Source organism: Mastigoproctus giganteus, chromosome 5 (assembly GCF_048544385.1).
Source record: "Mastigoproctus giganteus isolate SK-2022 chromosome 5, ASM4854438v1, whole genome shotgun sequence".
Lineage (NCBI taxonomy): Eukaryota > Metazoa > Arthropoda > Arachnida > Uropygi > Thelyphonidae > Mastigoproctus > Mastigoproctus giganteus.
Window position 1 is genome coordinate 2617119 of NC_143579.1, and position 27586 is coordinate 2644704.

The 27586-nt window shown below is 37.1% G+C and overlaps 1 protein-coding gene across 1 annotated transcript in view; it reads left to right on the forward strand.

Moving 5' to 3' along the window:
• RPA1 (replication protein A 70) overlaps positions 1-27586 on the forward strand; it is a 358941-nt gene that overhangs the window by 39730 nt on the left and 291625 nt on the right. The window contains exons 2-3 of the mRNA XM_090373886.1: positions 6212-6259; positions 21163-21241. Of these exons, the coding sequence (XP_090230012.1) occupies positions 6212-6259; positions 21163-21241 (127 nt within the window). The remainder of the gene's footprint in view (positions 1-6211; positions 6260-21162; positions 21242-27586) is intronic.

The window sequence follows — 27586 nt, forward strand, 5'->3', positions numbered from 1 at the left end:
CCCTATACAGACTACAGGCAAATAATACACCAAAACATACACTCCCAATGGCAGGACTCGTGGAATAGACAGACTGGAAATAAACTATATTGTATAAAGCCTGTAATTGAACCGTGGCAGTCTAGTCTGCGCATGAACCGTAAGGAGGAAGTTGTTCTTGCCCGGACCCGCATAGGACATAGTCATTTGACACGCTCGTTTTTGCTGAGGGCTGATGACCCTCCTATGTGTGAGTTCTGCGGCACAATCTTAACAATCAGACACATTTTAGTTGACTGTACCAGTTTTAGAAATGCTCGTTTTACCGCTTTTAACCATCTAACTGAGCCGTATACACTCAGTCAGATTTTATCCGACAATGACCATGTGTCTGCTATTTTTAATTTCCTAAAATTAGTAAACCTTTTTACTCATATTTAAAAATCTTATTATTTGAAGACATTATGTTACAGTTTATACTTGTTTTTATAATCTGACGTAGTGACCTAATTCAGTAGGTCACTGAAAGTATTTACTTTTTATGACAGGGGTTTGGCGCATAATAGCCATAGTCGCTGATGCGCCAATAAAAACTCAATCAATCAATCAACCATCCCTTCCAGCAGCTTCTTTTGTATGGAGTCATATCTCAGGTGACTGAGATACCTTGTTTTCCTTTGCTTAATGATGGTCATGAGTTTTCTTTTATTTCTTTTTGTTAAATCCAGCACTTCTGCATTTGACACAAAGTCAAATGCACTTCTGCATTTGACTTTCTTTGTGTCCAAGATATTTTCATGATTATCCTCAAGACCCACATTTGAAATGCCTTAATTCAGTTCTCAGCATCCTTTGTATAAGAGGGTTGACCACATTTAGCTCCAGGTCCTGATGGCATTTGTCCACTTGTTCTTAAGACCTGTCCTCCTGAATTTACTCCTGTTCTTTGCTACCTTTTTTCACTTTCTTATTCCAAAGGTATTTTTCCTTCTGCTTGGAAATTTGCTCATATCCAGCCAGTTCCTAAAAAGATTGACAAATCTCTCCCATCCACGTATCGTCCCATTGCAATTACTTCTACTCTTTCTAAAGTAATGGAGAAATCAATTAACCACCAACTCTTAAATTACCTAGAAACCTTCCGTCTGATCAACGATCAGTAGTATGGATTCCGTCAGTGTCGATCCACTGGTGATATTCTGGCTTATGTTCAATGGAAAAGTTCGGTGAAACAAAAGCAGTTGCTCATGACATCTCAAAGGCTTTTGATCGTGTTTAGCATAAAGGTCTTCTAAACTAGCTTCCATCTTATGGTTTGTCAACTGTTTTTTGTAATTGGTTATCCAGTTTTCTCTCTGATTGCTCACTGAGGGTGATGGTAGATGGCTCTCTGTCTTCTAACTTCTACACTAATGCCGGTGTCCCCCAAGATTCAGTTCTTTCCCCCACTCTTTTCCTCTTGTATATTAATGACCTTCTTCCATTGAAAGGAAATCCTATCCATAGTTTAGTAGGGGGCTTAGAGGGGAACAGGTATCCTGTGTGTTATCAGACACTCAGCCTAAAACACTGATGGATCCAGTATCTCTCTATTACAGAAGATTTAGGAGAAGTCTGGTTGGCCTGCCTCCCTGAAATCCACTCATGCACACCTTCTCGATGGTAAGCCCTGTTACGTCACTTAGGTGGCAACGAACGTGTAGAGTGGTTCTCTTCAAGACGCCTGGTCAGCGTGAAGAGGAAAAGACCAAACCCTCCAGCAATGAGAGCCCAACAGTACAAATGGCCCTCAGTCCCCAGCAGCTTTCAATCTCCCTCTTACGGCAGCGAGAGGATCAGAGTGGAAGCAGAGGGTGCTAAGAATCTCTGGGTACGACCAGGCTGCCATGCACGGAAATTGAACTTGGCCTGTTATAGCGTACGATCACTCATCGGTGAAGACAGGATATTAGAGCTGGAAAAGGAATTAGAAAATGTGAATTGGAATATCATCGGTTTGGCTGAAACAAGAAGAAGAAATGCATCACTTATAAGTTTATCAAGTGGAAATCTGCTGTACACCAATGGAAACAGTGAAAGGAGTGAAGGTGGAGTTGGGTTTCTGGTCCATAAAGATTTTAAAAACAACATTTTGGAATTCAAAAGTACATCACCAAGGGTGTCAAGACTAATATTCAAGATTTCTAAGAGGTACAAGCTAAAGATTATAATGATCTATGCACCAACATCGAGCCATGATGATGAAGAGGTTGAAGAAATGTACACTGAAATTGAGTCTTCTAGATGAGCAGAAAACCCACTACACTATTATTATGGGGGACTTCAATGCTAAGGTTGGAAAAAGGCAAAACAGCGCAGAAAGAGGAACTATAGGAAATTTTGGAATTGGTGAAAGAAATAAAAGAGGTGAAAGACATGTGGAATTTGCAGAATCTCAAGGACTGTCAGTAATGAACACTTTTTTCAAGAAAAGGGTGAACAGAAAGTGGACATGGAAGAGTCCAAATGGATTAACAACTAATGAAATCGACTTCATCCTCACTAACAGAAGATATATTGTGAATGATGTTACCGTCCTGAATAAGGTAAATGTTGGAAGTGATCACAGAATGGTAAGATGTACACTTGATATAGTGTAGGAAAGGAAAGGAAAAAACTGACTCGAGTAAATAATACAAAGGTCTTTGAAATAACAGAAGAGGAGAAAAAGCAGTATGTACTGGAACTTAAGAACAAGTTTGAGCTTCTGCAGACTGCTCAGGACCAAGATATCGACGAGGAATATTACAACTTTCTGAAAGTGATAAAGCCCAAGAAACCTATAGGGAAACAGAAATCCAAAGAAGAAAAAAAATTAGTCAAGAAACACTTGTTATGATGAACCGAAGACGACAAGTGAAGAGCAAGAAAAACACTGACAGGGAGAAAATTGAGTATACTGAGTTATGCAAAGCCATTAGAAAGAGACTCAGAGAGGACATAAGAAGATTTAACAAAAGAAAAGTAGAACAAGCATTAAGGGAAAACAAAGGATTTAAATCAGCAGCCATGAGCAGTAATACAGAAAGACAAATGAAACTGAAGAATAGTGATGGTGTACTTATAAACAGCAGAGAAGGCATCATTCAAATAGCAGAAGACTACTATAGAGAATTATACAAGGAGCGAGGGAATGATACCAGCAGTGGGGAACATGTATTGCAAAGTAGCAACACATACAACATACCCTATATTCTTCCTGATGAGGTAGAACATGCATTGAAGAAAATGAAGAATCGGAAAGCCCCGGGGGAAGATGAAGTTACTGTAGAGTTGTTAAAATTGGGAGGAAGAGACATAACACAAAAACTGGCAAGGCTCTTCACAAAGTGCATTAGAAAAGGTGTGATGCCTAAGCAGTGGAATAATGCAATCACAGTTTTGCTGCATAAGAAAGGAGATAAATCAGAAATTGGAAATTATAGACCAATTAGCTTGTTATCCCATATCTACAAGTTGTTCACAAGGGTCATTACTAACAGATTAGAAAGAATACGTGATGAGAATCAACCGAAAGAGCAAGCTGGCTTTAGGACAGGATTCTCAACTATGGATCACCTTCACGTAATATCACAGCTAATGGAGAAAGCAAATGAACATAAAACACCATTATGCCTGGCATTTGTGGATTATGAAAAGGCATTTGACTCCATACAGCATAAGGCAATGTTTCGGGCACTGGAAAGACAAGGCATAGATACTCCATATATTATGATTTTGAAGAAAATATATGAGAGTGCTACATCCTTTATTAGACTAGACAAAGACAGTGGCAAATTTAAAATCGAGAAAGGAGTTCGACAAGGAGACACAATATCTCCGAAGCTGTTTACTGCTGCCCTTGAGGAAGCTTTCAGAAGATTAGACTGGTCGCAGAAAGGAGTCAATGTGAACGGAGAGTACCTAAACCATTTACGATTTGCAGATGACATTGTGGTCATAAGCCACGATCCCAAAGAATTAGAAGAAAATCTTAATCAGTTATGCACAGTTAGTAAGGATTTTGGACTAAAGATGAATATGGCTAAAACAAAAGTAATGATGAACAAGTATGCCACAGAAAAGAACATAAGGATTGAAGGAGCAGTAATTGAACAGGCAGAGTCATATACTTATCTGGGACAAGTCATTAGCTGTAATAATGATAAATGGCTGGAAGTCAAGAGAAGAATAAATTTTGGATGGATAGTATTCAGGAAATATAGTCACATACTGAAGAGCAATATCCCAGTTTGTCTGAAACGTAAAATAATGAACCAATGTATACTCCCCACCATGACTTATGGAAGTGAAACTTGGGCACTCACCAAAAGAATGGAAGAGAAGCTAAGAACTACACAGCGAAGAATGGAACGAATTATATTGGGAATCAGACTGTTAGATTAGAAGAGAAACACATGGATTAGGCAGCAAACTCAAGTAAAGGACATTCTTATCAAAACTAAAGAACTAAAATGGTCTTGGGCAGGACACTTAGCTCGAAGACATGATGACAGATGGATTAAGAAAATAACAGAATGGTATCCAAGAGGAGCTAGAAGAAAACCTGGAAGACAAAGGCGGAGATGGATAGATTAAATTCATGAGTTTGAGTAGTAAATGGATGGCCAGTGCTCAAAACAGAAGGAACTGGAAAGTTGCTGGAGAGGCCTTCATCCTGCAGTGGATTGAAAATGGCTGATGATGATGATGATCCATAGTTTTGCCGATGATAGCAGATTGCATTCCACTTTCCATTTTGAAAAACCTTGCCCTACTCAATCAGTTTCAACTTCTCGAATATCCGCTACCAGTTCCTTAAATGCTGATCTCCAGGTAATTCTCCAGTGGGGCAAAGACAACTTAGTTGATTTCAATACTTTAAAACTCAGTCTTGTCTCATATTTTGAAAAAAGGATTCTTCTGTTCCTATGCTTATCTTTGGTGACACTCCGATTTCTAGGTAAAATGATATCTCTTTTGGGGATTACCCTGACTTCTAATCTCTCTTCTCTCTTGGCACGAGCACATTAAAAATTTTGCTTCCTCTGCATCTGAAAAACTTGGTTTTCTCTTTTGCTCTCGGCATTATTTTTCTTCCAAACAGGAAGAAAAATACAATTTGCAATTTGTACAGAGCTGTTCACTCTGTACAAATCGCAAATCTGCCCTAACATGGAATATTGTTCCCACATCTGGGGTGGTGCTCCCAAAACCTCTCTCAGGCTTCTAGATTCCATTCAGAAGAAGGAAGTTAGGTTAATTAATGACCTTCTCTTTAACAGAGTCTCTCCACTTGCTGTGTTATAAATGTACTGTTTCTGCTGCGTGCCTTTTCTACATATACTTCCCTGGGCACTGTTCTTCTTAATTGGCTTCTATTATTCCCACTCTTTCTTTCAAAACAGTCCGAACACGTTCCACCACCAGCCAACATCAGAACCAACTTTTCATCTTCGTTTATTCATTCAAGTGCTGTTTTCTGGAACAACCTTCCTACGTACGTATTTCCTGAAAATTACAATCTACAGAAATTCATGTCTAATGTCAACAAACATCTTGTTTCGTATTCTCAACCGGATTTAGTACCAAGTACTATAGGTTCTAATACCTCTCGTGTTTATGGTTTTCATAATAAAAAAAAATAACTTTTTTTAATCTTATCCTGGTCTCAAGTTGTAATTCCCTTGATGTTAAGATCTTCCTCAAGTCTAGAAAGGGCTTTCTTGCTATTTCAAATCTGAATGACATCATTCTGAGTGACTATGTAAATGGCTATGTTAGTTACTCTAACACAGCCCATTTATATAGTATCATTCATTGCAGGGCACACCATAGGAAATAGCAAACTTCATTGTGATTCCTCTTAAACAAGTGTATAATAAATTTTATTTCCAATCTTTCTCACACTGTAAAACAGTTCCATAAATATAAATGTAGTGTATATGTAAATAATTGGTTTTTCTCATATTTAAAGTTTTGTTTATTTTATGGATTATATGGGAAAATTTATTACCCACCCAACCTTGGTAATTGGAGTCTGTTATATGCTGTGCTTTACTATTTTCCAAAATTGTCATGGGTTTGAATGAATTGCCTGTTTTTGTGCTCTGATATTATATTTAATATTGTTCTTTAATGTTTTCTATTAATTAATATTTTCCATTAAATATTAGTTCTTAATATTTTATACTTCATTTACATTTTGTAACAGAGACTTCTTGATGGTGAACCAGTGGAAAAACCAGTTCTGCAGCTGTTGGTAAGCAATTAATATATTATTTAGTAATGGAAACTACATTATCAATTATGAACACCCCACCCCTCAATATTTTGGTTCTTGCTGTAACAAATTATAGTAGTGTGTCGAAAATTCGAACATCAATAAACCAAACGAGCCAGCATTTATTTTTTATGCTGGTGCCATAAAATTTTTTATCCTGGTGCCATTGCAGTAAGCGCCGGTTATTGTGATCATGTTTGCAAATTGAATTTTGATTCTATTAAATGGCAATTCTAATAATCGAAAATCAGAGCAATTTTATCCACAGGCTATAAAAAATGAAGATATAAAGCACGAATTTACACTTTTATTACCTTACCAATTAACAAAATTAAATGGTAAGTGAAAATACATATCTTAATTAAATAATAAAGTAAGCATACATAGCTTAATTAATATATGCAGTGGCAGACAAAAAAAACTGCATCACCTTAAAAAAAGTAACATTTGTAGTGAAATGTATAAAATATTGTTTGATTACAGTCATTTTGTTTGTAGCGAAGCAAAGATATTGTGTCAGATAACGCTTCTATTGCATCAGACAGTAATTCAAGGTATTGCATCAGCTGTTTCTATAAATATAGTGTTGGATAAAATAGGCTGCCACCAGTCAACAGTATCCTGGGTGCTGAAATTAAAGAATGAAACCAGTGATGTGAAGAGAAGACCAGGATCAGGCTGTATGAGAGTGACTACACCTTCCCAAGATCAATATTTGAAGTGGCTATGCCTTCGTAATTGCCATGCTAGTGCTCCTGATCTAAAAGTGACTTTGAAATGGCCTCCGGTATTGAAACAAGTGCATGAACTTCCAAACACATCTTTTGGAATGTAATCTGCATGCCTATCGGCCCAAGAAGAAGCCCTGACCCAACAAATGAGGAAGAAGCGACTTGCTTGGCCTAAAATGCATGTTTCATGGATAAAAGAGCAATGGGACGCCATCATCTTTTCTGAAGAATCGAAATTCAACCTGCATGGCTCGAATGAGAAGTGTTATGTCAGAAGATGAAAATCGGAAGCATACCATCCTGACTGCATAACACAGACTGTAAAGTTTCCCGCCAGTCAGATGGTCTGGCAGATGCATAACAAGCAAAGGGGTGGGGCGAATTAAGTTTATTAACGGAATGGTGAATGCAGAAACATACACCGACACCTTGGAAGAGTGCCTGAAACCCACTATTAAGGATTATCACACAGAAATCCAAAACTGAATTTTTCAACAGGACTCAGCACCTTGCCACACAGCAAAATTGGTAAGTTTTATGTTATTTATATTTAATGATGAGTTTGTCTTGTCTCACAAGGCTTAAAAGATACTTACACCAATGTTTTTTGTCATTTTTATTCCTTAAGAGAATAAAAACAGTCATACCTCAGAAATGCTGGCATTACAGTGTTGGGCTGGCTCGGTTCAAATTTGAACCCTGTTGAAAATTGCTGGTACATAATGTCATAAAAAATTCTCAGAAGAAACCAACAAGTAAGATTCAGCTGCAGGAGAGCATTATAATGGTGTGGTACCATGAAATTGGGCAATCGCATATCCAGAAGTTGATTAACTCTATGCCAGATCAGTGCAAGGCTGTAATTGCAGCTCGAGGAGGTACAACAAAATATTGAGAACTTATTTTGCGGATTTTACAGTACGTAAAATTATTACGTTAACTTGTCATTTCAGTTTGTACATGTAAATGCAATAAAATGTATGTTTGGTTATGATTGCGATTTGCATGATTTCTCATATTTCCATTAATTATGCATTTTACCCTTTGGGAAGGTATTTATGGCAATTATTTTTATCAAGTGGAGTCTTTTTATTGGATTTCATTCATAGAGATATACAGGTAACCCTCGCTATTCGCGGGGGTTACGTTCCTGAGAAATGCCGCGAATACCGAAAACGCGAATACTGAGTTATGGCTCCCATAGTAATAAAGGGGTTCCGTTCCAAAGTATGAAATGTATAAGAAAAACTAGTCTAAAATTTTGTCTATGTATGTATTATATGTACCTTCATAATATGACTATATACATAGACAGTACATAGTGAAATGCAAGCATATGGCATCGAAATGAAAATAAGAAACAATTTAATATTAAATGTAATATTTATTAGAAATTTCAAACAAATCTTTCAAACCAGCGTCTTTGCTAGCTAAAAAACCTATCCCGCCAGTGCTATCACCAGTTTCGCTAAAGCGTTGATAAGGAGTTTTGCGTTTTCACGAATGATGAGTGAATTTAACGGAATTTTATTTTGAGTTCGGTCTTCTATCCACAGATTTAAAGCCTTTTCCATTTTTTCTAATTTAACATCACGAGTTACAGAGCAAATTTTTGAAGCAATTAGCGCGTTTTCACGGACACTACGGTGGATTTTTTCTTACGATTTCTTGATTGATCGTACCGTTGACTCATTGATTTTATAATGTTTTGCCACTGAGGAATTAGAAATTTTATCTAATAACTCAATTTTATTCGCTAATGTCATCACCTTCTTTGATATTTTCACATTTCTCTTGTTATTTGTAGCCATATTTTTGTACGGGTTAGGAAGAACTTGTCCACAACAAAGGCACTTTCTTCCGTTAACACACTCGAAAAAGTCTGTTTTTCACCGCAAAACGGTAGATTTATCACTTTTGTAAGCATATCAATTTATAAATTGATAAATTTATTCAATTTATAAGCATATAAATTAAAAGCAAACGACGAAACCTTCCATAACAAGCGCATAACACATATTGAACAAGGATTAGCGAGAAACATTCACGCTCGCGATTTTGTCACCCCTCTCCCCCCACCCACTGAGCGCTGTTTTGACCGGGAAAGATAATTTTAGCCACTCCCATGTTTTTTTATGGCGGAAAATATTCACGGCGCTTTAAAATTCACATTTTTTAGGTTTCATTTTATATTAAATCGGCGATCGCGAAACCGCGAATACAGATACCGCGAATAGCGGGGGTTTACTGTATATCTCATCTGACAAATGCATTTCAAACATTTCTACAATCCACAATGCAGTGCCAAACACATTATTTGCAAAATTCACAAGTGATGCAGTTTTTTTGTCTGCCACTGTACAGTACTAACAAAATATAACAGGTGCCTCCATAGCCAGGTGGGCAGGAGCAGCAGTGCGTAGCACACGCTTCTTGATTAGACTGGGGTTCGAGCCCGTGACCACCAAATATGGAGGGTGCGGAAAGGTTAGGGAATGACCACCGCATATCCCCGGAGCAATATGGCTTTAGTTGCTAATGCTCCTAAAAACCAAATAACAACAACTAAATATAACACTGTGTAATCTGTGTTATTCAACACACTTTGCAATCGATATTTCTGTTCATTGACATTTTTTTGGGTGTTGTAAAATGAAAACAGTAAAAAAAAGATAAGCGTGAATCAAAAACAAATGTGGCATGCAATTATTGCTACCAACACAACACGTATGTGAGACAATCGGCCCACTAAAAAAAAAAAAGGCAAGAATATGTGTGTATATATATTTCCCATACATTTTACTGATTTACAACAGTTTGGAATTTAAAAATATAAAACAATAATAAAATTTTCACTTTTTAGGGTTCGTAGTCTCACGAAGGACTCTTATAATGTCACTCAGTTGTCTGTCTGTCTGTCTGTCATAGCATTGTATTCTAGCAGGATAATGTTATGTTTGTTATTTGGTTTTTTAGGAGCATTAGCAACTGAGGCCATATTGCTCCAGAATATGCGGTGGTCATTCCCTGACCTTTCCGCATCCTCTGTATTTGGTGGTGATCGGCTCGAACCCCGGTCTAATCAAGAAGCGTGTGCTACGCACTGCTGCTCCTTCCCACCTGGCTACAGAGGCGCCTCTAGCAGGATAAGGAGGTGATTATTCCCTTGTATAAGGCAATGGTCAGGCCACACCTTGAGTACTGTAAACAGGTCTGGAGGCCCATTTCAAGAAGGATGTAGAGCTGCTGGAATGAGTACAGAGAAGGGCAACAAGATTCGTGAATGGAACAAAGGGTTGCTCTTACGAAGAAAGGCTTAAGTTTTGTAAATTACAGTGTCTGGAGAATAGGCACCTGCGAGGTGATCTGATAGAGGTGTATAAAGCCTTGAATGGTTTGAGCATGCTCAATGCTGATGGGATTCTGCCTCTTGCTCAGAATAATCACCTGAGAGGGCATAAATTCAAATTGAGGAAAGACAGATGTAGGATAGATGTGCAGAAATTTGCCTTTAGCCAGCAGGTAGTTGGTTGGATGGAACAGACTTCCATCCCTTGTTGTGGAAGTTGATAGCCTAAATAAATTTAAGGCTCAGCTGGACAGGTATTTTGAACAAACAGAGGTGTGAAGTGGATTTTTTTTTTTTCTGGCTGATGCTGCATAAGCTTGCTTTCTTGCATCATATGCCTAATGCTAATGTCTGGAACCACTCAACATATTGATTTGAAATTTTTCATGGGTTTTTACATTGTGGGCCAACATAACGCCATATTGATCATTGTTGACAAAAATTTATCTGAGAAATGGGGGAGGGGAAGTGTGTAGTGGGAAATGTTGTCGACAACCTATAGCTTATTATACACCGTTGAAAAGAGCTCAATGAGTACGTTTAAAATATAATTTTTAAAATTTAAAATGGCTGCTCCAGACAGGAAAGTGTGAGTAATTTTCATTCCCCTCCCCCTGTTTCCGTTGCTAATGGAGCTAAACATTCAAAAATCACATTAGCTATGCATTATTTAATGCTTATCAAGGGAAAACTATTCCAATTGAAATCTATGATTTACTTTTTTTTGTGTTAAAATTAAAAAAACAATTTTTTATTGCACTTCGATAGCGTGCTACTTTGTAATAATTAACTCCTTTTGGTGACAAAATTGTTGCTAATTAGTTAGTTAATAATTCTATGAAGGTCATTTATAAATTTTGCGACAAGAAGTATTTTTTAACAATTTTCAAAGCTGGAGTTTGTCCCAGCAAGGAGGTACTCAGAGAGCCAGTGTTGATGGGGAGGTGCCTGCGCAGTCTTGCGTGGCCCTCACCTGCTAGTCACTTCTCCCCCAAGACTTTAATTACTTCTCCCACCCTTGTAATTCATAACAACTGGAAAGACTGAAATATATGTTTTCGTTAGTTCCTCAGTTTTAGGCCAAGCTGGGGTACTAGAAACTTTTATCAGTTACCATAAAGCTTTCTATTTGAGATACTACACTAATTGGTGGAACAGGCTTCCATTTTGTGCTGTGGAAGCTAATAGCCCAAATAAATTTAAGGCTGAGCTGTACAGACATTTGGAACGAATGGAGGGGTGAAATGGGAGGGTTTTTTTTTTTGGCTGATGCTGCATAAGTTTGCTTTCTTGCATTGTATGCGTCTACTAATGCTAATACAATCCTTTTCCTAAATCTGGTAAACCACCCCTTGGTGCCAAAAAACTCCTTCGCAGAACCAGTACATGTACTAGGAGCCTTAGTACCAAGTTCCTCAACCAATTGTTTGGCCTTTTCACAAATAATGACCTCACTGACACTATCACCTGCCATTTGTTTTTCATTAATCCACACTAATAGAAGAGTTTCCATCTTTTCCATGATATTATAACATTAACTGCTTAACCTAGAGATTCCCTTTGTGACCTGTGCACTTTTTTATTTCTTCCTTGTTTTTTTTAAATTGTACTGATTTAGCCATACCATATTCAGCACTTAGATCTACACTTTTTCCACATTCTTGCTTGGAAATTATTTCTTTCTTAATGTCTGAGTTAATTAGTTTTCTCACTCTACTTTGCTGGCTCATGGCTAAAATTATATAGCATGATAATTAAAAAATATATTCTCACTGCTAAAGGGCAAATAAGCAGATAACTGAATAAACTAATAACTGAAGCTTACAAATGATAACAAAGATAACTGATGCTATAATCAAAGTGGGAAGACCCCAACATGTCATGCACATGCGTGTGCTTCGTCGGCCAATAGTATTCCTCTGTGTTCGTTGTAGCATCCTGATTTTATTGATAAAAGTTGTTTGTAGCGTTCTTTCGTTGTAGCATACCTGACTGTATATGATGGCAAAATTATTTTTTGTATTTGTTCCTTTGTTACTGTATCATAATATCCAACCAAATTGGTCAGACCTGATCACTCCTTAACAAGTTGAACAAAAAATATTTAGTAAATAATTTGATTAGTAATTCTAAAATAAATATTGAAATGTCAGTGTTGTGCAGTTTTTTTGCTTAAAATATCAAAGAGTTTTTTTTTTTTTTCTTTTTTTGTTTTGTGTTGCCTATATGTGGCTGACGTGGCCCAGTAGGTTACTTTATTTCTTGAGATGCCATGTCGGCCACATACATGTGATGCTGTTATGGCATACATATGAAGGTGTTTGTAATTAGTTTGTGTGTGCTACAATAAAACTAATCGCGATAAAATAAACTCTCAAACGTTGCAATACGTTTGTCAGTATTGTTAGAGATTTTGTGAAAAGTTAGTTAGCACACTATTATCCCCTTTATTATTGTGTTGTGTTTCCCTGCAAGTTTGTACAAGTGTATCTTGAAAAAAAAAAATTAAAAAGCAATGGCTAAAAGAATTTCCAAAAGAAGAGGAACTGAGATAAATTGCTGAAAATCTTAGTAGTAGTTCTGAAGATGAAAAAGATTTCAACTCTGATGATTTGGTAAAAGATCCTGACTGGGATATTTCTTCAAATGAAGGAGATACATCAACAACTGCTGATTAGATGAGAAAGTTTTTCGGGCTTCTTATGTGGATGGGACTAGTAAGATTGGGCAGCATTGCATTTTACTGGTCAACCAAACCTATCAATAAAAATAATTTAGTAATAAAAATTATGTCTCACAATGGATTTGAATTTTTATTGCACCTCATTCACTTTTCAGACAATGAAACTGCTATTCCAGGGGATAGGCTAGATACAACACCTGGTAGATGTTTTGCAGCTGAAATAGAAAATATTTTTCCCTGGTGAAGGTTTTGTCATTGACGAATTCTTATTCCTTGGTGGAGCAGGCTGATATTCTTACAGAATATTCCAAATAAAGCGCAAATAAAACTTCAGGTATGGAATCAAGCTGTTCAAGTTATGTTCCACTGAAGGATATACCTGGTCGAGCAAGATCTATTCAGGTAAATTTTAAAATTATATAAACTCCGTAGGTTTAGCTGCAAAGATCTGCGAAGAATTATTGCAAGGACTTCTAAATGAAGGTCGCACCTTGTACATAGACAATTTTTATACCAGCTACCATCTGGCATTATCGTTTCTTCATAAAAAAAAAAAACTCATTGTTGGTACATTATGAGCGAATAAAAAATATATGCCCAAAGAAGTCATGTACTCAAAGCTAAAAAAAGGGGAGATGATTGCCAAGGAAGAAAAAAATGGAATTATTGTTCTAAAGTGGCGAGATGCTCGAGATGTGAGACTGACAACAAAGCACTTAACAACAAAGCATGCCCCAGAAATGGTTGGGGGACCCTCCACCAGTGAAAAAGACGGACAGAAGCAAAAAAAAAAAAAAAAAAAAACCACTTCCTATTCTAGCTTATAATAAGGGAAAGGCAGGCATTGATCTGTCAGATCAAATGGGTTTGTATGCCACAATGCTAAGAAAGCAGGTAAAGTGGTACTGGAAATTATCAATAGAATATATACTCGGAATCATCATCAACATCAGCCATTTTCAATCCACTGCAGGATGAAGGCCTCTCCAGCAACTTTCCAGTTCTTTCTGTTTTTTTGCAATGGCCATCCATTTACTACCCAAAACTTACGAATTTCATCTGTCCATTTCCATTGTTGTCTTCCACATTTTCTTCTAGCTCCGCTTTGGTACCATTCTGTTATTTTCTTAGTCCATCTGTCATCATATCTTCGAGCTATGTGTTCAATCCAAGACCATTTTAGTTCTTTAATTTTGATAAGAATGTCCTTTACTTGAGTTTACTGCCTAATCCATGTGTTTCTCTTCTTATCTAACAGTCTGATTCCCAGTATAATTTGTTCCATTCTTTGCTGTGTAGTTCTCAGCTTCTCTTCCATTCTTTTGGTGAGTGCCCAAGTTTCACTTCCATAAGTAAATGGTGGGGAATATACATTGGTTCATTATTTTATGTTTCAGACAAACTGGAATATTGCTCCTTAGTATGTGACTATATTTCCTGAATGCTATCCATCCAAAATTTATTCTTCTCTTGACTTCCAGTCGTTTATCATTATTACAGCTAATGACTTGTCCCAGATAAGTATATGACTCTGCCTGTTCAATTACTGCTCCTTCAATCATTATGTTCTTTTCTGTGGCATACTTGTTCATCATTACTTTTGTTTTAGCCATATTCATCTTTAGTCCTTACTAATCCTTACTAACTGTGTATAACTAATTAAGATTTTCCTCTAATTCTTTGGGATCGTGGCTTATGACCACAATGTCATCTATAAATGGTTTAGGTACTCTCCATTCACATTGACTCCTTTCTGCGACCAGTCTAATCTTCTGAAAGCTTCCTCAAGGGCAGCAGTAAACAACTTCAGAGATATTGTGTCTCCTTGTCAAACTCCTTTCTCAATTTTAAATTTCCTACTGCCATTGTCTAGTCTAATAAAGTAGGTAGCGTTCTCATATATTTTCTTCAAAATCATAATATATGGGGTATTTATGCCTTGTCTTTCCAGTGCCCGAAACATTGCCTTATGCTGTACGGAGTCAAATGCCTTTTCATAATCTACAAATGCCAGGCATAATAGTGTTTTTTTTAAATTTGCTTTCTCCATTAGCTGTGATATTACGTGAAGGTGATCCATAATTGAGAATCCTGTCCTAAAGCCAGCTTGCTCTTTCGGTTGATTCTCATCAAGTATTCTTTCTAATCTGTTAGTAATGACCGTTGCAAACAACTTGTAGATGTGGGATAACAAGCTAATTGGTCTATAATTTACAATTTCTGATTTATCTCCTTTCTTATGCACCAAAACTATGATTGCATTATTCCACTCCTTAGGCCTCACACCTTTCCTAATGCATTTTGTGAAGAGTCTTGCCAGTTTTTGTGTTATATCTCTTCTTCCAATTTTAACAACTCTACAGTAACTTCGTCTTACCCCGGGGCTTTCCGATTCTTCATTTTCTTCAATGCATGTTCTACCTCATCAAGAAGAATATCGGGTATGTTGTATGTGTTGCTACTTTGCAATCCATCTTCCCCACTGCTGGCATCGTTCCCTCGCTCCTTGTATAATTCTCTGTAGTAGTCTTCTGCTATTTATAAGTACACCATCACTATTCTTCAGTTTCAGTATTATTTGCCTTTCTGTATTACTGCTCATGGCTGCTCATTTAAGTCCTTTGTTTTCCCTTAATGCTTGTTCTACTTTTCTTGTTAAATCTTCTTATGTTCCCTCTGAGTCTCTTTCTAATAGCTTTGCATAACTCAGTATACTCAATTTTATCCTTGTCAGTGTTTATCTTGTTCTTCATTTGTCGTCTTCAGTTCATCATGACAAGTGTGTCTTGACAAATTTTTTCTTCTTTGGATTTCTTTTTCCCTATAGGTTTCTTGGGCTTTATCACTTTCAGAAAGTTGTAATATTCCTCATCGATATCTTGGTCCGGAGCAGTCTGCAGAAGCTCAAATATTTTCTGAAGTTCCAGTACATACTGCTTTTCCTCCTCTTCTGTTATCTCAAAGGCCTTCATATTATTTACTCGAGCCAGTTTTTTCCTTTCTTTTCCTACATCTATATCAAGTGTGCATCTTACCATTCTGTGATCACTTCCATCATTTTCCTTATTCAAGACGGTTACATCATTCACAATATATCTTCTGTTAGTGAGGATGAAGTCGAATTCCTTAGTAGTTAATCCATTTGGACTCTTCCATGTCCACTTTCTGTTCACCCTTTTCTTGAAAAAAGTGTTCATTACTGACATTCCTTGAGATTCTGTAAATTCCACAAGTCTTTCACCAATTCCAAAATTTCCTATAGTTACTCTTTCTGTGCTGTTTTCTTTTTCCAACCTTAGCATTGAAGTCCCCCATAATGATAGTGTAGTGGGGTTTTCTGCTCATCTAGAAGACTCAATTTCAGTGTACATTTCTTCAACCTCTTCATCATCATGGCTCGATGTTGGTGCATAAATCATTATAACCTTTGGCTTGTACTTAGAAATCCTGAGTATTAGTCTTGACACCCTTGGTGAAGTACTTTTGAATTCCAAATGTTGTTTTTTATATCCTTATGGACCAAAAAGCCAACTCCACCTTCACTCCTTTCATTGTTTCCATTGGTATACTGCAGATTTACACTTGATAAACTTATAAGTGGTTGTCAATGAGTACGTGGTATACAAGAGTGGCACGCAAAAACAAATAAAAATAAGAAGCTTTTGGGAAGAGGCAGTTACGGATTTGCTAAATATAGAACAGAAAGAGAAATGTTAAAAGCAAAAATGTGGTAACACTCATATGCTAATGATGCAAACAACAAGAAAGTTAGAAGGATGTGCATTTTTTGTTACCAAAATTTAAGGAGTTAGAAGAAAGATCAGTTGCTACCAGAAAGGCGAAAAGAGTTTTGACGTATTGCCCAGACTGTATTCATCAGCCTTTCATGTGTTTGGAGTGTTTTGGACAACACCATAAATCTTCATAATTTTGTAATTATAAATGTAATAATAAAGAATTTTTAAATAATGACCAGTTACTCACTTATTTTTTCTCATAGCACCATGCAAATTTCATCACCTGTATCACTGGAGGCCACACTTTTCAAAAATAATGTAAATTTCCAACAATCATCAGCACTATACATCCAATGCAGCTCCCCCACTGAAACAGTGGGTGTTGGCAATATATGTCTGACGTAGCCCCTGAAAAATGTAATGGTGTCGGACATATACGGCCCACGTGGCAGTCAACGTGTTAAGAAATCTCTGCTGAGACTGCAGTATAACTGCATTCCTGCTAGATGATCCCATATTATTTCTTTGACCTGTGACTCCATTATTTTTCTTGAAACAGAAGTTAAGCTAAGTCTGTATTTACTCATGTTACCCTTTGATCCTCTGGTGTGAATTTGGGATACATTTGTAATGCACTGGATGTAATGTAATTGCAGTGTAATAAAAATAAAATAAAATCTGCAGCTCTTGTCAATCCACTGCAGGATGGAAGCCACCTCAACAAGTCATGTTGTGGGAAATGGATCATAATCTGCCGTGCTGGTCCAATGCGAGTTGGCATAGCAACCGTATTGAGCAGTCAGATGCTTGAACCCCAGTCTACTCAAAGAGCATCTGCTACTGCACTCACACTCTTGACTACTCTGCTATGGAGGCCTTCCTGATTACTAACTGTTGACCACAGACATTTTCCAGATTATTATTGGGCAAAATGTTCATTATTTAGATTACATAGATAGTTAAATTAAGTGGTCATTTAACTGAAACAAATTGCTGGTGCTGAAACAAATTGCTGTTGTGTGCCTAGCACATGCAGTAGTTAATTTTATGTGAACAACCTTTGTTTGGAAGAGGTTAGTGAAATCTAAGCCAATAGTGTAATTACCCATTTTATTGTAGCCATTTGAATGGCTATAGTCAAATGCCAGCTGTAGGAAGTATCATTCTAACAATACAAGTTACGATAATTCGCCTCTTGCAGAAGTGGCAGATGATTATTGGGCAAAATGTTCATTATTAAATGTTCACACATGTTGCTATAGAAAGCAATCCTCCAATAAATCCACAAAAATCGTGCGAGTGACCAACTCAGAAGCTCCAGTGAATATCTGGAAAGTTAAAATTCCCCATTGCAGACATTCTGATTTACTGGCCCATTCTATTTCTCTGCACAACTATTCATTGTACTCATCAGAGTCATTAGTCCTATAACATACTCCTACTCTCATTTTCCCATTCCCAGTGTTGTTTGTCACACCAAACAGACTCAACATTGCACTGTCCACCCATGTCAACTGGCTGCGAATGTAATATATTATGTAACAATAATAGATAGTATGAACCAGAGTTATAATGTTCAGTATGATCTATGTTGATATCAATGTGGAACTCTCCATATTTCATATGGAGAGTTCCATAAGAAACTCTCCAGAAATTAAAACGAAAACAGTTAAAAAAAAAAAATCGAAAATCTTACATTACAGTAAGAAATAATTAACAATAATTAAAAATCAAATGAACACAATTAAAAAACAATTTTAATGCAATTAAAAATTAAGTAAAAAATTAATTTAACAAAAAAATGTAAAATGATTTTCATTCCTAAATTAATTTTTTACTTAATTTTGAATTACGTTAAAATTTTTTTTTAAATTGTGTTCATTTGATTTTTAATTATTGTTAATATTTCTTACTGTAATGTAAGATTTTAGATTTTTTAAAATTGTTTTCGTTTTTAATTTCTGGAGAGTATCATACGGAAGTGTTCTACTTATATTGAGGTAAACTTCTCTTATTCTTTTACAAGTAACAATAATAAGTATTACACATGTTTACATTATGTATTATGCTATCAAGTTTGCTTTATATATATTATTCTATACTGTTACATTTGTAAAGTTAAGTTAATTATAATAGATAATAAAATTATCTAATTAACACCAACCTATGTGATATTGAACTTTTGAGTTTCTTATTTACTACATTTAAAATTCTAGAATTCCCCTATCACACACTACAGTAGAAGTTATGAGATACAATATTTATAAGACATTCTGATTTACTTTTCTATTCTGTTTATTTGTATAATTGTTCTTAATAATCATCAAGGCTTTTAAACCAATGCATTTGGCTTTTAACATATTCCTATTCTCATTTTTTGTTTTTCCATTAGCAGCTAATGACAATGGGGTTTATTTTCTTGGATTGTGTTTGATTCCTGGATTGTGTCTGATTCCTTCTTTCGTTCGTTCTTTCCTGCCCTGTACTGTCCAACTTTTCTTTGTATATTGCATTCTCCAAATTCAAGTTTTGCATCCACTATATCTCAGTGGTGCCATGTTGCTGATATTCCTATAATGTGTACATGTGATGACTTAACTAGAACTTCAGATTCATCAAAATTATTTTCTGTGCTCCTAGTATTAATGTACAAGCAAATATATATTTGCCTGTTTATTATTATTATTATTTTTTTTTTTTATGAAAACCCCAAACACGAAAGGTATCAAAACCTATAGTACTTAGTACCGTGCATGGGTTGAAGGAGAAGTATGGGGGGAGGGGGGGATGTCGGAAACTTTGCTCTAGAGACTAAACATGGGTTTCACCACGTCAAGCCGCCAATAAGCAAAGTGGTGGTATTTCACTGGTTGATGAAAAGTCATTTTGCTCTTAGTGAACCAACACATTCCATATATTTATTTGCTTGTCCTATTATGACCATATCAGGAGTGTAATCTGTGCACCTTGCTTCCAGGCTTCTACCCAGTAAAAGAGTAAGAATTAATTTCACTGTTTGCGGATGCATTTAAAAATCTTAGTCTGTGTATTTCCCCCCCCCCCTCAGTTCCTGCCCTGTACTGTCCAACTTTTCTTTGTATATTGCATTCTCCAAATTCAAATTTTGCTGGTGCCATGTTGCTGATATTCCTATAATGTGTACGTGTGATGATTTAACTAGAACTTCAGATTCATCAAACTTATTTTCTGTGCTCCTAGTATTAATGTACAAGCAAATATATATTTGCCTGTTTATTTTGCTCTTAGTGAACCAACACATTCCATATATTTATTTATTTGCTTGTCCTATTATGACCACAGCAGGAGTGTAATCTGTGCACCTTGCTTCCAGGCTTCTACCCAGTAAAAGAGTAAGAATTAATGTCACTGTTTGCGGCTGCATTTAAAATCTTAGTCTGTGTATTTCCCCCTCCCTCAGTTAGCAGTTTTCTTAACCTAACACTGCTTTGGTAGCATCAGGTGCCCTGATTCCTTGATATCCTCTCTACTTCTAATTAAATGTATCCTATTCTTGTAAAAATAGTTTGTCCTGTAAAGAAGTACATTCATTATATGCTGAAAAAAATTCCATACCATGAGCCATGCACAATCTCTCCAGTGTGAAGTTGATTGGCAAGACTCATTTGCTCCCAAATATCATGTCGAATACTTAAATTTAATCTTTACTCATGGCATTTTCTCAACAATGCTGAGAAAAAGCTTTAACTTCGGAATAAATTTGAAAGTATCTGTACCTGTTAAGTAAATCCTCAGCTTGCCTATTTTTAACATCATTGGTACTGATTTGTACAAGTCATCTTTATTGTACTTTTGAAAGATTGTAAATGTTCTACAACATCATTTACTTTCCCTCTTAGCAGATATACATTGGTGCTGTTCTGCCTAACCTATTTGCCCAGTATATTTTGTTTCCCTGACAGTAGTCACTGACAATTAAGATACTGGCTTAATAGTTAACTGGGAAACTGAAATATCAACTAGGTAAAATTAAAGCAAATGATATTGGTAAGATTATGCAAATAAACCTTTTAAAATTTGTATAGGTTGAATCTGTTTCAGAAAGTCACTTGATGTATAACATAAGATTTATCTTAATATCAGATGGAATTAAACTTCTCAAGGTGTTGTTACTAACCATTTGGAAAAGTAACCACTTCAGATTGGCATAATATATTGTTGCATATGGATAAAATACATGCAGATATACACATGCTGTATTGCAGTAAATTTTTTTTAGCATTTTTATGTATTTTGACAATGACAGTATCTTTGACAATATAGTAATAATTTTAATGAAGTTTTTTTTTTTTAACCAGTGAGGGTGAACACCACTGTAGTTTTCAATATTTATTTTGAACTAGGGATATAAGAAGATTCCTGGTGGTGGGTCGAATGAAAGATATAGGTTTTTAGTGTCTGATGGAGTGATGTGCCACCCTTGTAAGTATTGAACTACTTACTTTATAATTATTTTATTTTATTGTATTTGTGTTTTATAGTATTTTCTGTCATTCAGTTTTCTAGGAGGTGACCAGTTCAGCTCCGTTTTTTGGGTGGTCTCTCTCTCTCTCTCTCTTTCTTTCTTTCATGCACCCAATGATCCAATTCATCCCAGAGGTTCTTCATAGGATCAAGGATAGGGGTCTGGCCTTTTCAACGCTCATGAACTAGAACCAGTTTTTTCTAGTGCGAGCAGTATGACAAAAAGTGTTATCCTGCAGGTACAGGTATCGGCCTTTCTCAATGTGTTGCCACAATGTAGGTGATGCATTATTGTCCAGGACATCTAGATAGACCTCAGCATTTTCACTTTTGTTCAGAAGTGAAAATGCTGAGGTGAAAACCTTGGTGCCAAGCCAAACCATGAAAACCAGCCCCAGGCCATCACGCTACCTGAATCAAACTTCTTTGTTGGAATGATACAGCCCAACAGGTAGCATTCTCTGGGCATCTGCCACACCAGGCATGGCTGTCAATCTGGTAGACCATATACTATGACTCTCCACTCCAAAACACAGCTTTTCCTTTGGTTTATGCTCCATGAATGATGGACCTTACACAAATCTAGATGGTGTCTGGCCTTTGTCAGGGTGATTAGTGGCTTCTGGATGGCTATGTGACCGTGGTTACCCATAAAAATGCAGCAACCTGCACACTACTGCTATTGCTGAAATGTGTCTGAATCATTTCACTGAGGGCAATGATTTCAGTGTGTGCTGCGATATCTGTGGATGATTATTTATAGGTCTCTCCTGTTGTGTTCTGTTAGCCAGCCTCTTCTTGACAATTTCAGCACCAGTCTGCGTCCATTTGCAGAAGACAATGTTCGTAGGTGCCTCCGTAGCCAGGTGGGAAGGAGCAGCACACGCTCCTTGATTAGACCGGGGTTCGAGCCCGTCACCAACAAATACGGAGGATGCGTAAAGGTTATGGAATGACCACCGCATATTCCCAGAGCAATATGGCCTTAGTTGCTAATGCTCCTAAAAACCAAACAACAACAACAACAACAACAATGTTTGTAACGTAGGGATTGTCAGTGCTGTTGAAATGTCACATACAGACTGATTGCTTATGTTACATCCTATTACTATTCCACCCTGGAAATCTTAACTGCATTGAATATGGCATCTTGCATTCACAGTTGTATTGCTATTTCCTCAATGACCTAGAGCATGTTTATAGTTGTCTGACTTGTGGTGCTTGGACATGACCAACTGTCAATGGAAGGGTGTTTGGATGTTAGTGGTACGGCAGTAAATATTTTATATGCTTTCATGGATTAGCAGCATACTTTTTAGCAAACGATTTCTGGATTTGCTAGATAGCCGATTTCTGCATCAGAGAAGGAACAAGAGAAAGCAATATTCTTGATATGGTTATCAGCAGTGATTCTTGATTCTTTATGTATTAAGAATTTTAAAGTACAGGGACATTAGGTGTTGGTGATCATAGCATATGGATGTTGAAATTTACTCACAGAAATAACTATTTTTTTGTTTCACAACAGTATTTGTATTGACAACATGATTCAAGGAAACAAAGCTTATGTAGCACCATTATAAAAAAAAAAAAAAAAAAAAAACTATTTGCCCATTCCTTGCAGTAATTTGTCTAAGCCTTTCTTAAATTTATTGAAATTATCTATTTCAACACCACCAGATGGAAGTTTGTTGTTACTCTCAGTCACCCTGACAGAAACCAAATTTTTACATATCTGTTCTACAGCTCTCTGCAGGACAATACCTGCCCATAATTAAACTAGAATTAATGTAGTGCCTTCCCATAATTACCAGGTCAAGATGACCTGAGACATTGTAAACTCCAACTTCCTCAATATTCCAATGAAAATTTTTATCATTGTAAAAAGGCAGCTGGGAGCTATTTATCCCTCCCATGGTTTGGAATGATGTGAAATTATACAAGTCTTACACATTGCAGTCTGGGTGGAATTCTCTGAAATGCAAGGTACTTCATATGGGTAGGAGTAATACTAGATTAAAATATCAACTGTGGTAATATAATCAACAGTGTGGTAATATAATATAATCATGAAAAAGACCTAATTGTGCAGTTAGATATGAAGATTGCTGGGCAGTGCAGACAGGTTGCCAGGAGCTTATGGGAATTTATTAGTGATATACTAGCATTTTGCCAGCAGGGATAGGGAGGTGATTATCCCATTGTGCAAGGCAATGGTTAAGCTGCATCTTGAGTATTGCATGCAGATCTCAAGGCCTCATTTTAGGAAGGATGTAGATTTGAAAGCAATTGAAAGGTACAAAAGGACGGCCTTGCCAAAAAAGGCTTCAATTCTGCAAATTTCAGTGTCTGGCAACCCTCATTCCGATCACCCTTACAAGTGATCTGATTGAGCTGTTTAAGGCTTTGAATGGGTTGAGCAAGCTCATTGCTATTAGTTAAGAAATACATAAAATCCAAGGAAGTGAAGCCAGTCGACATTGCTGGACAGTGCAGTGTCGAGTCAGTTTGGTGTGACATAAGCATTGGGAGATCAAAATTGAGAGTAGGAGTGTGCTATAGGCCTAATGACTCTGATGAGTATAATAAGAAATTGTACAAGGAAATAGAGTGGCCAGTAAATCAGAGAGTCTTATAATGGGGGATTTTAATTTCCCAGATATTGACTGGAATTTGGGGACTGGTCACTCACACACTAGCAAGGCTTTTGTGGATTTATTGGATGATTGTTTTCTACATCAGCATGTTTGGGAGGCAACTAGAGGGAGTAATACTCTTGATTTGATTATCAGTAGTGATTCTTCATGGGCCCTGAGTGCCAAGCGATAGTGACAGGCGATTTTCTTCCAGTTATTATAGAGTGATCTCCAAAGTGATATAGTTTCTTTATTTTCCAGTGCGGCTGTTATTTTATTTACTTGAAGTGGTTCTGTGCTTTAAAAGTCAAAAGTAGGAACCCAGAAAGGCAATCCACCTTTCTATTCTTATTCTTTATATATATCACTAACCAAATCCACTAACTTAAACAACCGCGTGGTCACTGGTGGCACCGCTCCTGCCTCCACGTGGCGGGGCTGGTAACCTGGGGGAAAAACCAACCCTCGGGGCGAAAAGGAGCAAAGATGGAAACAAGTGAATTTCCACGTTTAGAGCCAAAGTGCTCTCAACATGAACTTGACAATGACACCGACCATGACTTCTCTCTTTCAAAGAGACACTAGGAAGCAGGAATCTCCAGCTTTCCTAATAATACACTCTTTGTCATCCCAACCTGTGAGCAAGCTCTCACCTTTCATCATCCAGAGATGCCTTGAAAACACTGCAGGTTCACCAAAAATGGTTAAACGTTTCCAATCAGGAGATCTACTAGTAGAGACTTGTTACCCAAGACATTCTGAGTTACTACCACAACTTACTTCTTTAAGCGGAATACCGATTCAGGTTACCCCACACAACACACTAAATTCTTCCAAAGAAGTGATCTCTGAATGGGATCTATTATACGTTTCTGAGGAAGAAATTGTCCAGGAGCTAAAAGATCAAAATGTCTCTCATGCAAAACGTATCATGATCAGAAAAGACGGCAACTTAACTCCCACGCGAAACATAATCTTGACTTTCAGTGCTCCAAATCTACCGGATTCTGTCAAAGCAGGTTACCTGAATTGCCGCATTAGGCCTTATATCCCAAATCCGCTCAGATGCTTTAAATGTCAAAAGTTTGGCCATTCTCAGACAGCATGCCGTGGAGACTCCATATGTCCAAACTGCAGCTGCAAGAATCACACACAAGCAGAATGCAAAGCTCCAACACCACAGTGTCCTAATTGTAGTGGCAAACAACCAGCCTACTCTAAAGACTGTGAACTGTGGAAGATAGGAAAAAAAATACAAAAATATAAAATTGAAAATAAAGTCTCTTACCAAGAAGCGAAAAAACAGATCAACTTAAGTATGCCAAAACGCACTTATGCTTCTACCACTCTCAGACACGAATCAGTGGCATGTCAGACTGAAGTATCCATCTCTCCAAATATATCAATATCAGACTGGGCACGATCAGTACTCTTGATCCAGCATCCATCTAAACCGAATTCAACAGACCAAAGCAATAACACGCCACTCTCAATTCCAACCCAGAGACTGCCTCATCGTCAGGCAGCAGAAAATTTGCAAAAATTGTATTCTGCTGAGACGAAAGTATCAGGTCTAACAAGCATGGATACGGATGATTCTATCGGTCAAGAAGAACTGCTTGAAATACATGCAGAAGATGATATGGACGATAGCAATGAATCGGGATGCCCCACTTTTCCCCGAAAAGAAAAGCCAAAACCGGACCGTCATAAACAGTCAACTTATAAAAAGCAGTCAGATACATCTTCCATGAACAAAACCAAATAATGGAACACATCATTCAATGGAATTGTAGAGGTTTTCGTAACAACATCGATGATATTAATGAACTAATTCACTGCTTCAATCCGGTAGCTATGTGCCTACAGGAAACCAACTTGACTCCCCAAGTTTCCACTACAGTCAAAAATTACACTATTTACAGACAAGATAGATCTGACACTAATAGTGCTCATGGAGGAGTAGCCATCCTGTTGGACTCAAGAGTTCCTTCCAGATGCATTCCATTGCAAACCTCTTTAGAAGCTGTTGCCACACGCATAGTAATTGGATTCACCGTTACATTGGTCTCAATTTATCTTCCACCTAATCGTCCATATTCTGTTCAGGAAATCGAAGATCTTGTGTTGCAACTACCAGTTCCCTTCTGTCTACTAGGTGACTTTAATGCTCATCACCCATTATGGGGTTCTTCCAGCTTAGACAGGCGTGGAAAGCTTGTTGAAACGTTAATAGATAGACAGGATTTAACATTGTTGAATACTGGCTCTCCTACCTATGTTCATTTTCCTACCAGATCAACCTCCGCAATAGACCTTTCCATTTGCTCTCCAGTGCTCTATCCAAGTATCCAGTGGGTAACTCTTAACGACCCTCACAACAGCGATCATTTCCCAATAATATGCAGGAAGTTCAAACTTCCTGTTCATTACCAACAGACAATCCACTAATATGGAAATTTCCAAAGGCTGACTGGATAAAATATAGCACGCTTCTCTCGTTCGACAACCATATCATACAGTGCTCTTCTATCAACCATGTTACTGAACATATAACCAACCAAATTCTAACAGCTGCAACCGCTGCAATTCCACAATACCAAGTCATGAAAAGGCGAAAATTAAATTATTGGTGGAACGAAGAGTGCAACAATGCAAAAAAAGAGAAAAACAAAGCTTGGAATCAATTCCACAAACATCCAACCACTTCCAATCTTATTAATTATAAGCGACTTAGAGCAAGAGCCCGTTATATCAGACGGAAAGCAAAAAAAGAATCTCGAATTAAATTCGCCTCCTCAGTTAATAAAAATACAGACATCAGACTGATCTGGAATAAGATAAAATCGTTAAATGGCAAAATTCCTCCAACACCTACTCCACTAATTAACTGGAATGGACAGGAATTCTCTACTCCTGCAGAAATTGCAAATGCACTAGGATCTGTATTTTCTCAGTTGTCCTCCTCAACTGCCTATGACCAATCATTTCAAAAAATTAAAAGTGTAACTGAAAAATCCAAACTGAAGTTCACTGACAGATGTGCACTAACATATAATCAACCATTTACCATGGTTGAACTGCAGCATCTTACCAACACAAGGAACAGTGCCGCTGGCCCTGATGGGATATTTTATATAATGCTCCAAAAATTAGATCTAAAGTCACACTCATCACTGCTGTTCTTCCTCAATCGAATATACACTGAACATACATACCCAAGCTCCTGGCGTCATTCCTACGTTCTGGCTATCCCAAAACCTGGTAAAGACTATTCTGTTCCTCAAAACTACAGACCAATTTCACTTACCAGCTGTCTGAGCAAAACCCTCGAAAAAATGATTCACAGCCACCTGACTTGGTATCTTGAGTCCCAAAAGTTAATCAATAACAATCAATTTGGATTCAGAAAAAATCGATCATCATTGGACCTTATGATTAAAGCCGAAGCAAATATCAGAAATGCATTCATCAAAAAGGAGCATCTCGTTATGGTCTGTCTGGATATTGAGAAAGCTTTTGACACCACGTGGCGTTTTGGCATTTTAAAGGATCTACATTCTCTTGCCCTGAGAGGAAATTTGCCATATTTCATCCAAAATTTTTTAGAACAAAGATCCTTTCAAGTTCGTTACCGGGGAACTCTCTCTAAAAAGTTTGTTCAGGA